Below are 12678 nucleotides of genomic sequence, written 5' to 3'. Positions count from 1 at the left end.
GTTTGCATATTTATCCAACAACAGGCTATTCATTATTTTCTATTATCTCAGCATAACTTCTCCATCACTTCCCTATGGAACCTATCCTGTGCACCCATTTCAGTCTACATATGAGAGAAAGATGGCTTTTGATTTCTTATGGCAAATGTTTTACAGAGATTTCTGAATCCTCCAAAGGTAATATTTATTGGAGACTCCTTACTCTTCTAGGAAAACACGTTTAAACTTTCTTGTGGTTTAAACACCTTGATGGAAAAAGATCTTAGCATACCTTCCAGTGGCCATCTGTATGTTAATCTATGAATCAAAAGAGAGGAAATAGTTTCAGTAGCCACGGCAACATGCATTGATTGGCTGTGCTGTTTTTCATAGCTAGTTATTATTTAATCTTGCTAACTTTAAAACTGAAAAAGTCTGGAGCTAAGAGATTCCAGAGGTTTTGTTCAGCATGTAATTGGAATCAGGAGGGTGTCTGTGGGTAGAGGTCCTAGTAGGAAGACAAGACTTCACTCTGGTCTGCACAAGAATCTAATTGATATCAAAGAGAATACTGCTCAGTAGTTCCTTAAAGGATTAGTTTATCATGTGAAAACGACTGATGACTAAGGATTTTGTTGGAAGGAGAAGTGAAATATAGGGACTGAACAGAAATGTACAAGGGCAAGGTATCTATAACTGTGGTGGCTCCTTGCCGGGTGGCTGAGTCTGTTCCTCCTAGCTGGGCGGTGGCACAGTCATTCCATAGTGACCTTTCATATGCATTAATGCATTTTGATCTGAATCATTAGGATGACCCCTCAGTTTTTTGGCTGCATTGCCCATCAACAGAGCGGGCAGTGCCCAGAACTGTGTTCTCCTTGAATTCTTCCTTACTCCTTCCAATTTCCAAAGGAGGGAGCTCCTAGGATCTCTTCTGTCTCTGCTCCATAGTGCAGAGTACTGTATCAATGTCCCAAGAAGCGAATACTCAGAATGTTGAAAGCAAGTGCAACGAGTCACCAAAATGGTAAGTCTTTGCCCAACTTCAAAAGATATGACAGTGACGTTATTGTGAAACTTAATATGTTTATTCCTAGACTTTTTCAGTTCTGTAAAGAACCATCATGCTTAATCTGGATTTTTTTTTTCCAGCACACATTTAATGAAGCTAATTACCTATATCGTGATGAAGAAAATTGTTGATTGTCCAGTATTCCATAACATTATCTGTTCACATGTTGAATCTTTTTCCTCTAACCCTCGAAACAAACCATCAAAGGCTGAATCTGAACAGGCTCCACCCACAGAGCCGAAAGCTGAGGAGCCCGCTGCTGCTGTTCCACCTGCCACTGGGCTGGACCTTGGATTGGACACCCGGGCTGAGGAGCCAGAGGAGGGGGCAGCGGTGAGCGCCACCTCCCTCCCACCCTCTGCCCACCTCCCCACCACTGCTGTGCTCATCTCATCCCATTTCTCCCTTCTCATTCCTGTTTCACTTGGGCCACATCACTTCCATACCTGTCACAGCTTCCCAAGTTCAAATGGCCTTTATTCCTTTGACAGTGAAAGTTCATTCTCTTATTTTTTATTTTTTAAAAAAGGAAGATATCCAGAGACCTGATCTAACACTGTCATGTTGCCACAGGCTTGGTTCTCAATAAAGGGTACCTTGAATCTTCCTGCTACTCTCCCATTCATGGTAAAGAGGTGGTAATAACTCACAAATAACCAGACTTGTTAGTGCTTGCCCCACCTATGATGGCTAATGGCGGACCATCCATTAGGGACCAACCTGCAGATGATAAGTAGAAGGGTAATCACTTTGTTGTTTATGTCTCCATATTGATTTCTTACAGTATTAGTCTTGTAGGTTGGTTTAGGCCCCATGAGGGACTGAAATCCCACATTAAAAATCATTGAATCTACAAGGATTCCTATGTGTACAACTGTTTGCTCAAAATCAAGTCTGGTACTGGTTGTCATAATATGAGGGAGCTTAAGGATCTATTTTGTGCAGAGGTGAAGACTCGTCTGTCTGCCTGGAAACCTCTCACCTTGCTCACTGCAGCTGTGTACCACAGCACATCCTAACGCGGAATGGGCTCTATACACACCATACTGAATTGCATCATTTAATACACGTGGAAGTGTAGAATGATACCAAAGAAAATATAATCCAAAATACCCATGGAGAGTGAAAAGAGTTTATTTATGAAATGGAGTTAAAGCATCTCCCAAGAATTTAATCAGAGTGTTGCTGCTGCTACTGCTAAGTCGCTTCAGTCGTGTCCGACTCTGTGTGACCCCATAGACGGCAGCCCACCAGGCTCCTCTGTCTCTGGGATTCTCCAGGCAAGAATACTGGAGTGGGTTGCCATTTCCTTCTCCATTTAATCAGAGTACCATTTAGTAAAGGCTGTAGTATTTACTACAGCCTTCATGTAATCTGTACAGAGAGGAGAACCAATCTCCCAGTTTCCAAAACAACATTGTCTAGATGAGATAACTAGAGGAATGAAAGTTATATTTTTCCTGTTGGTGCCCTCTGTTATTTTGCCACAAAAAGGCAGGTCATCTGTCTAATTTATCATTTATTAATAGAGTAGAAAAATAAATAATAGGGCAAGATAGTGATGCAAGTATAAATTAAGAATGACTCAAGAAAAATGGTCATATTTTCCATGTAGAGGTATAGAGTTGGGCCAAAGCCTGTAAAGAGAACAAGAAATGTTCTCTTTCTGCTAGATTGAGTCCCTCCTAGGAGGGCTGCTTGCACAGACTGTAGACTGGGAAGTGCTAAGACACCATGCTTGAGGGGAGAGTTTTCTCAACTCTCATCCCCAGATTCACAGGTGATCTTAGGAATTCAGTGCAGATTGAACTTTTCATTTGGTGTCAGATTGTGATCTCTGCACGTAATTAGGGTGATTTAAGTAACAAAGGAAGGCTTTCCAGGTGACTCAGTGGTAAAGTGAGGTGGCAGGTGACTCAAGAGACATGGGTTCAATCCCTGGGTCAGGAAGATCCCCTGGAGTAGGAAATGGGAATGCATTCCAGTATTCTTGCCCAGAAAATCCCATGGACAAAGGAGCCTGGCAGGCTACAGTCCATGGGGTTGTAGAGTCAAACACAACCAAGGAACTGAGTGGTGGTGGTTTAGTTGCTAAGTCGTGTCCAACTCTTGCGACCCCATGGGCTGTTGTGACCCCACGGACTCTTGCGACCCCATGGATTTTTGTTTTCTCAAATTCTAAGTTTATTGGTTGTCCAGTGAACAATCTGAGTCAGTTATCAATTATCAAGTACCTACTTTATTATACCTACTACATTTATCAAGATTTATAAAAGATTGGTGATCTTTGAAATCAAGGGTAGTATTAAAAATACTTAACAAGCTGCATGGTAAAGCATCAACCATTACTAAACCTGGTTTCCCTCATGTTGAGTGAAGATATATTTGAAAGAATTCTTCATTCTGAAAATACTTGTCTCCTAAAGTTCATTTGAACTTTAAAGAATAGAAATTTAGATTCCTTGTGAAATAGAAAGACTTCAAGCAGTTGACTTCTCCACCCTTAAAATGAACTAAAACATAATAGTAAGAGAGGGCAGCTCACAGCAGTTCAGTTTGCCTAATGCCCTTCAAAAGTGGATCCTTTTCATGTGTTTAGAATGAACATACTTGGATGAAGTCAGTTCTTCCCCAAGTTCTCCCTTCTACTTAAGCAAATAACGTCAGACAGAATGTATTTTTGTTCTCTAACATAGGTTTATAGCTTCTTTCCCTTGGTGATAATCAAGATAATATTAGGGTTATTTTTTCTAAAGAAAGGTCTCTTCAGTTGCTAGATGTGTGATATTCAGTTGTAAAGACACAAAATCCACACTGTGTCCCAAGCTATTATTAAGCAGACTGGCTGTGGCTGTCATCAGTCAGGATGGGGTTGACGTGACCTTTTGAGGTCATCATGTTTGCTACCAAAATGTCACCACATGGTTATTATTTCTAGTCTTGACAGAATGCATTACATATCAGGTGAAATTTGTGGTGGTTTTGTTGAAAAAGAAACAAATGTAATTTTGAAAACAGGAAATTTAAGCAGTGGTTCACAAAGAAACCCTGGGCTCTCAAGAGAGGTTTATTACATTTTTGTTTGTTGTTTTATTCCCTGAATAGCTAATATTGCCTTTGGTTTTTCCCTACAGCACCAAAAGCACCAAATCTTACCGCTGTCTCTGCGGGATGCATTTTAAAAACCAACACTTATTACCTCTTCTCTAGATGTTTCCATATTATATAAGTACTGAAAATTTTCTTTAGGAAAAATAATCAATATTTGTTTAGATATATATTAGAGAAATAGATTAAAAAATAAAGATGATTTTTGCTTATACTTATTTCATTTTCTTGCAGAGAACCCCTTCTTTCTCTAAATTTCTGTCTGATCCTATAGTTTGCTCAAACAATGTGAAGTGGACCAATGTCTTTTTTTCCTATTGTTTTAAAGAAATAATGCAGTGTAATTGAGTTTAGGGTTTAGCTTTGTTTTCAAAACAAATAAATGGGAAAAAAATCAAGATAGATATTTTTTAAATATTTAGAATAATTTTAGAATCCTGGAAGGTGAAACACTGACTACTTTTGATTTTTTTTGTGTTTTGTTTCTTTAAATATTTCACCAAACTTAGGTTGACTTGTCAAGGCCAATTTAAACCAACAAATATAGATGGATAGATAGATAGATATAGATAGATATACCATGAACTTCATCTTGCCAGGGAATAGTTCTTTCTGTGTGTGTAGAAGGCATATGCTAGTTTCCCCCTTCATTCAGCTGGTAGACATATTTGAGCCTCTGTAGATGTGAGGCTCTGTTCTGGTTCTGGGGGATACAGTTTTGTAGGCAGTAGCTGTGGCTCCAGCCATCCTAGTTCACACGGAGTGGTGAGAGAGGAGGCTGACATTGCATAGCACTCGAGGCATCCTACTGCAATGAGCACGTGGGTGAGAAACAGCATTGAGTTTTCTCCTTGTGCTGCGTGGGCTTGGGAGCTCAGACTTCCGCTGTGTCTCTACCTGTGAACTCGGATCTGTCAGGAAGACACTGAGGACCAGAGGAAGCCAGATGAGGCCGATTTCTTGCCTGCTCTTCATTATCATAGAATTATGTTCAGATGCAAAGCACTCACTCTGAAGTATGCCTTACATATATAATTATATATATTTCCCTGGTGGCTCAGATAGTAAAGAATCTGCCTGTAAAGCAGGAGATCGGGGTTCTGTCCCTGAGTTGGGACGATCCCCTGGAGAAGGGCATGGCAACCCACTCCACTCTTCTTGGCTGGGGAATCCCATAGGCAGAGGAGCCTGGTGGGCTGTGGTCCATGGGGTCATGAACAGTCAGACCTGACTGAGCAACTAACACACACACACACACACACAACAGACTAATTTGTGTGTGTGTGTGTATGCATGCCTTGGAGATGGATTTACCTCTTTACTTTTCTTAGAAAAACAAAATCACAGGAATGGTTATTTTCTCTGAGTTTGACTGCACTCCTATTAGCAGCTAACTACATTCTCAGTATCCCTCAGGCCAAACAAATAGCTGTTTCTTTTGTGTCCCAGACACCCAGCAGAGATCCAGGTGTATAATGTATGCCCAGTAAATTCTGAGTCATTGATTTGTTGATTGATTGACACTATAGTCTGCTTACCTGAATGAGACTACAGCCAAAGCTATTAAAATACAGATATTACAGGATCATTTTCTTTCTGTTTCCATTCAGATAATTGAATTTTTGTATCTAGGAAAAGAAAACTGTTTATTGTGATCAAAAGCAGGACCACCTATCTTGTTATGCTGCCCAGGAGCCCTGTGACATCTGAGCCTCAGTTGCCACAAATGGAAAATGGGGTTAGTGTTAATTGCCTTCACAGTTTCCTACAAGGGCTTGGAAATAATCCACATTCCTAGTTTAACATCTGGTACATAGAGGTTCCTCAAACAATGAGAGTTGGATAATATTATTGTCATCATCTTCATGATAAGTGGTTCCCCCCAAGATAAGCACAAGTCAGCAATACCTTTACTCTGAGAAGGGGAAGGCCAGAGATGCGGAGGTAACACCACCCCCCGCCCCGCTTTTCAGTTTGCTGCACGATGATATTAAGGGACTCGATCTTGTATAGGTCCCCACCCAGGCCAAGTTCCTCCTGGATCCTGAAGAAGCTGCATCCCATCAAAATTCTTTGCCCTTTCCAAGAACACTTTGTCTCTTCTAGGGGACCTTCCTATTGGGTCCACTGATAGGAAGTGTTCCAAACTTCACTGCCAGGAAGATATGGGCATTCAGAAGCATGCAGCCTCCTTCAGGAACAGTGGAGAGAACACAAAGGCAGATGAGTTCCAGAGATTGACACAAAGTTGATTCCAGTGGTCGGGCCAAGAACTTATTTTTTCTCTACCATTGTACCAGGTCACAGGGAAGAGACAAAGTTAACCAGGGCTAATATCAAGGTAACAAGATGATAGACAACTCCCCATGCCTCACACCTCACAGAGCAGATTGACTTGGGGTTGTCAGTTTCCATATCTGAAAATGGGGTGCTGGTTGTTTTCATATGTGGCTGATATTAAGTATTCATTAGCCACCTACCAGCTGGCATACACAGACTGTCTTCCCTGCTTCCTAGGGTCTCATGTTCCAAAGCCCTTTCTTGCAAGACCCATGTGAGGATTGTGTGATGTTGTTATTTTGTTCAGAGTGTTATGATTACATATGAACATGGACATGAGGTTTCAGTTTATTCTTCTGTCTTCAAGGAGCCCTTTGTCCACAGCTGGTGCCTAGTGATTTTTTAGGTGTTACTTTTGGCATGTACTCATTTTTTCTATTGAGGTGCAGTTCACGTAACATAAAATTAATCAATTTAAAGTGAACCTAACATGAATTAATTGATGTTTTATTGAGGTGCAATAACAGTCGATTTAAAGATAAAACCTCAGTGACTTTCGTACATTCCTAATGTTGTACAACCACCACATCTGTCTAGTTCTGAAACCTGTTCATCACCCCAAATTAAACCCTTGTGCACATGGTCCCCTCCTCCCCCCCAACCCTGGGCACTGCCAGTCTGCTTCCCATCTTTATGGACTTTTCTACTCTGGATATTTCATATGCATAAAATCATACAATATATGACCTCTTGGTTCTGGCTTAGTATATACTTTTATTTATTTATAATACTGAGTCTCAAGCAACCCCAATACTGCCTTACTCTGTGTGATCTGCAGTAAAAGGCAGTTTATGACTACAGACACCAAGAGAATTAAGGTATAGTCAACAGGACCGTATCGAATGCTAGTAATTGACATGCCTTCTCTCACAGCAATCCCAAGAAAGATGATATATAGGAATCGTTGTCCCAGTTTGCAAATTAAGGAGACTGAGACACAGAGAGTTGAAGTGGTTTAAATGAAGATTACGTACACAGAAAGCGATGACATGCAATGTGAATCCTGACATTTTAATTCATAGATACTCCTCTCTTAACTACTACAGAGGCTATGTTTTTCAAAAATGCAGGTTTTAAAAGTATGTTTACAGACCAGTCTAAAGCCAACAGGATTACAGTTGGGCTGAAATCCCTCCATGTTGATACCAGAACTTTCTCCAACCCACACTTAGACTTGGTATATATTCCTGGTGTGAAGCTGAAGGGTCAAAAAGGGAACAGAAATGCTCATACAGCCCCAACCTTGAGCTTCTCTGAGGCAATGAGTATCCTGATCCTCCACTTTGGCTGCAAAGCAAGGATCTAAGGTGATATATTGGAAAGATCACTGAATAAGAGTCTGGAGAATTGGCTCTGTGGCTAACTGCTGAGGTGGCCTTGGGGAATTCACTGGGGGAAGTCATTTTCCCTTTCTGACCCAATATTCTTCATCTCTCCTCTACAAGTTGTGCTTGATACACAATATGTTCTCTTGCTGCTCTCAAAAATCTACGACTTATTCCATTAAACAGTGAAGAATTTCCAAAACCCCTCATGATAATGAGTACCCTTCATTCGTGTCTTATAGCTTCTATTTGCTAAGCATATGGGGTGACGGATTGGCGTGGAGTATGTTTTACTTACCCTAGTCAGAGGCTGAAATATCCGAAGGAAGACAGTTGGGTCTTCTAAGGGTGACTATCAACTCCCTATCCTTCCTCAAGACCCAGTCCCCGACTACCATCTGGATGGGTCCCAGGCTACCCAGGGAGGTGCCCATGGTTCTGGCAGGGTCAGGGTTGGGAGTTTTAAGCATGGTGACATATAGGTGATTGGCAGATCTCCAGTTTTTGGTCTGGACTCTGGGTGTGCCTGGTAGCCCTGCCTCGGCCTTCTGCCAACCTGAGCCTGGACCTACTCACAAGGAGGCAATTTGAGCAGTGGCAGCAAATGCTCAAAGACACCATAGCCAGGCAGAGTGAAATGTTTATTGTGCAGTAAAGGCATTTTCCTTAAATAAGCTCTTTGCAACTCCCACTGAGACTGTGTTTTGTGGCTACTTCTGAAACTAATACTTGATCACATCAAAACCTCTGAGAGTGTGCAACACACAATATTTACCTTTGCTTGTAAAGATAAATCCACTTTTCCTATCCATTTCTCCCAAAGAAGAGGTTGCAAATAATCTCTAATTAAAGCTTTGTTTTAATATGTACTATTATCAGATAGTCTACTATGACCTTAAAGGCCAAATTAACCCCAAATTCATTAACTTTGGTATTTCAGCAGGAGATTGTAATTTATAAAGAAAGTATGGAGCCAAATCGGACAGATGTTGCCATGGCAACACCTCTGCCAGCAGCTGAGTTGCACTGGGACCAGGCTGCTGAAGGTTTATGATGGGACTGCAGGCTATACTAGGAGAGTAGATTGAAAAGGATGATTAAGATGAAGGTCAGGGAGGAGGGGGAAACCATGAAATTCCTTGATTAGAAAGAATGAAAGTGTTAATCACTCAGTCATGTCTGACTCTTTGCTATCTCATGGACTGACGCCCTCCAGGCTCCTCTATTGTGGATTTCTCCAGGCAAGAATACTGAAGTGTGTTGCCATTCTGTTCTCCAGGGCATCTTCCCAACCCAGGATTGAACCCGGGTCTCCTGCATTGCAGGCAGATTCTTTACCATCTGAGCCAGCAGGGAAGCCCAGAAAGAAAATGCAGAGGGTAGCAAATTAAGTTTGTAATACCAGGTACTACAAAGGGAGGGAATACCAGTGGTGGTGGGAGAGCTCATATTACAGTTGTACTGAAGGGAAATTGTCACCTACCATTTTGTTTTTTGGGTTATTTTTTAATATTTATTTGACTGAGCCAAGTCTTAGTTACAGCATGCAAACTCTTTAAGTTGTAGCCTGTGGGATCTAGTTCCCTGACCAGGGATTGAACCTGGGCTCCCTGTTAGCTACTGGACCATCAGGAAAGTCACTGCTGTGTTCTAAGTGTAGTTTATGTGAAAAGGGGTACTCTCCACCAGGCTGTGTCTTAGGACAGGGATTTTCTCTTCTCTAGTTGCCTCTTGAGCTTTTCTTTAAGATGGATCCTTAAATAAATCCTGTATTTTCATAACACGCTTGCATTTTCAGACAAGTCAAGAGCTCAGGTTGGATCCAGAAGAAGGCAAGGGCAGCCTGCAGCCAGGATCCACACTGTGGGATCCATCTCCCTTTTTTACTTCCCAAAGGGACTCAGGGGTCACTCCAGCTCTAGTGTTTATCAGTGGGAGAGTCAGAACTCTCCAGGGCTACTCGCCCTCCATCATATTTCCTCACTTGTAAAATGAGAACACAGGGCAGGTAGGGGGCTTACTGTACCTGCTCATATCCCCATCTGTGAATGTGCAATGCACAGTATTTACTTTTGTTTGTGAAGATAATCCGCCTTTCCTAGATGAGCCTTCTGATCCTTCCAGCTTTGGAATCATATCAATGTTTAACTTGTGAACATAGCTAGGACTGCCTAAGTGCCCAGTTTCTATGTGTTTTCAGTTATAATTCTGCAGTGCACTGGAAAAAACCAGGATGATCTTCTCTTCCACTTTCTCATTCTGTCCATATATTTCTAAACAATAGAATTTTCAGGAATATTGGTAAAAATAATGACGAGAAATTCTACCTAACCAACCTCTTCTCAATAGCTTTTTACCATATGATTTGTATCAGATGAGAGGAGTTTTATGACATGGTTGTTTAGGTATCCAGATCATGTCTGCAAATAGATTTTGAGTCTATGGATCTCATCTTTTTGTTTGTTTTACTTATTTTTCAATGGAGCATAATGGCTTTACAATGTTATATTAGTTTCTGCTGTACATTGAAATGAACCAGCTGTATGTATACATATATCTCCCCACCCCCCTGCCTTGGACCTCTCTTCCACCCCACCCCCCCAAATCTCATCTTAAAGACAGCATTCCTAGAGTGTAACTGAATGCATTGGCTGTAAGAACATACTCAAATTTTTCAGCAAACATTGCTTGTTTGGAGTTGACAGTAGGAAGTCATGGGTCTGGGGAGGTGCCAGGTCTTAGCATCACAGTGGAACTCTAGTTTGAGAGGTGCATTGTCTACTTGAATGCTGGTTGGTGTGAAGAAACACAAAAATTAGAGTCAGATTGTCCCAATCCTAGTTTGCTGACTTCTTGAGTTACTTCAGCTCTTAAGTATGAGTTGATTTGTGTAGACAGTGGGACTATATCTAATAGGGCTGTTGGATGAATAATACACAATAGATGTAAAACACCTGGGATGGTGCCGGGAAAACTGCAGAGTCACAGTAAATGTCAGTTTCCCCCACAGGCTACAGAATGTGCATATACTGAAACTGTCAGAGGCTCTGCCAAGAGCAAATGTCAGGAAGATGGCTACTCTCTGATTTTAGTATAATCAAATTTAAAAAATATATTTCTTACATTCTTTACTTATCGTTAAAAATATATATTTCAGGCATTGTTCAGAGCAAATATTGACAAGAAAACAGTGAATAAATAAATCAATAAATTACACAAAGCCCACAGATTACAAATGCCTCTGCAGCCGATCAGGGCTCTTACTTGTCTCGATTCTCATCCTTGTTGATCTGCTTCTAAGAAGGGCACCAGCAACCAGAGGGACTGGCTAGTTGCTGTCACCCCTGAGGCTCCCCTGCTTTGCCGGATACGGGTACCATTGTTGCATTGCATTCACGTCACTCTACTTCTAGAAAATCTCGCTAAGGCCAGTAGGTGTTTGAAATACCAACACATATAGCTTTCCACCAAGAGGATTGTTGACGCAGACGATAAAAAGGCAGTAAGATCTGTACAGTACGGTAAACTGAGAAATGCTCACCTCAGAGAAGGTCCCATGTGGGTCTCTGTGACTTCTGTGATGAATGTGCAAATTGTTTATAGGGTGCTTGTCCTGCACAGACCTTGTGGATACTGTAAACAACCCGCGGGCAGGGAGAACTAATTTTAACCTGTTTTTGCGTCGGATGTTTTCCACCATAAATCAATGAGGCCAACCAAGATAGTGTACCAAGGTAGTATCATTTTGGCAGCAGATAAGGTACTAGTGTTTCTCTTAAAATGTAAAGAGAAAAAAAATTTGATAATGTTGAATATCAAAGGCTTGAAATACTTTCAGTAGTTTCAGCCCTCTGGTCTCCCTTAAAAACAGCAGCAGCAACAACAACAAAAAAAGCACTTAAAAAATATCCAGTAGCTGTCATTAGTCATTGTGGTTGCAGGTATAACATCTGTGATAGCAAGCAGAGTCTAGAAAAAACTAAATTTAGAGTCTAAAACTACATTAGCTAACAAATTGGAATGCATAAAAATAATCATAAAAGAGAGATAACTCTTCCTGAAAACCTCTTTAATCTATTCTTGATTTATCTGGAGCAAACACTGAATCTGAGCAAATGGATTCTATTTCCACTGTATCTGTATGTTATCTATTATTGCTGCCAGTAAATAGGCACTGGAAGTATTTTGGTAAGAGCAGAAACTATGGGGCAGATTCCAGACATAAGGTGAGGATCAGAGCATCCTTGATTTTCAGAGCAATGTTGGACAGAGGCAGAAATATGCAAGGGAATACAGGTAGAGACAGTCCTCTCTTTTTGTAATATTCCTGCATGTGTGCATGCTCAGTCCCTTCAGTTGTATCAGACTCTTTTCGACCCTATGGACTGTAGCCCGCCAGGCTTCTCTGTCCATGGAATTCTCCAGGCAAGAATACTAGAGTGGGTTGCCATGCCCTCCTCCTGGCAATCTTCCTGACCCAGGGATCAAACCAGTCTCCTGCATCTCCTGCATTGCTGGCAGATTCTTTACCGCTGGGTCACCAGTGCTGTGCTGTGCTTAGTCACTCAGTCATGTTTGACTCTTTGCAACCCTGTGGACTATATCCCGCCAGGCTCCTCTGTCTATGGGGATTCTCCAGGCAAGAATAGGACTGGGTTGCCATGCCCTCTTCCAGGGAATCTTCCCAACCCAGAGATTGAACCCAGGTCACCCACATTGCAGGAGAATTCTTTACCATTAGAGCCACCAGGGAAACCCTGTACTGTTCTTAAGGTTTCTAAAATCAGAGTATTAATTTCAGCTAGGGAAATAGAAATTCATTTCTAATGGACTCATGGAAGGCTGGAAGAGTGA

At 41.4% G+C, this 12678-nt stretch overlaps 1 protein-coding gene across 2 annotated transcripts in view; it reads left to right on the top strand.

Annotated features, from left to right (window-relative positions):
• Positions 1–12678, top strand: part of AMPH (amphiphysin) — a 215109-nt gene that overhangs the window by 184756 nt on the left and 17675 nt on the right. For both annotated transcript variants that reach the window (XM_086398398.1, XM_086398397.1), the window contains exon 17: positions 1259–1384. In XM_086398398.1, the coding sequence (XP_086254524.1) occupies positions 1259–1384 (126 nt within the window). The remainder of the gene's footprint in view (positions 1–1258; positions 1385–12678) is intronic.

This window comes from Bos grunniens, chromosome 4, assembly GCF_055505025.1.
Source record: "Bos grunniens cultivar Pamir isolate PY7600 chromosome 4, Bosgru_T2T1.0, whole genome shotgun sequence".
Classification (NCBI taxonomy): Eukaryota; Metazoa; Chordata; class Mammalia; order Artiodactyla; family Bovidae; genus Bos; species Bos grunniens.
This window is presented reverse-complemented; position numbering and strand designations above follow the sequence as displayed.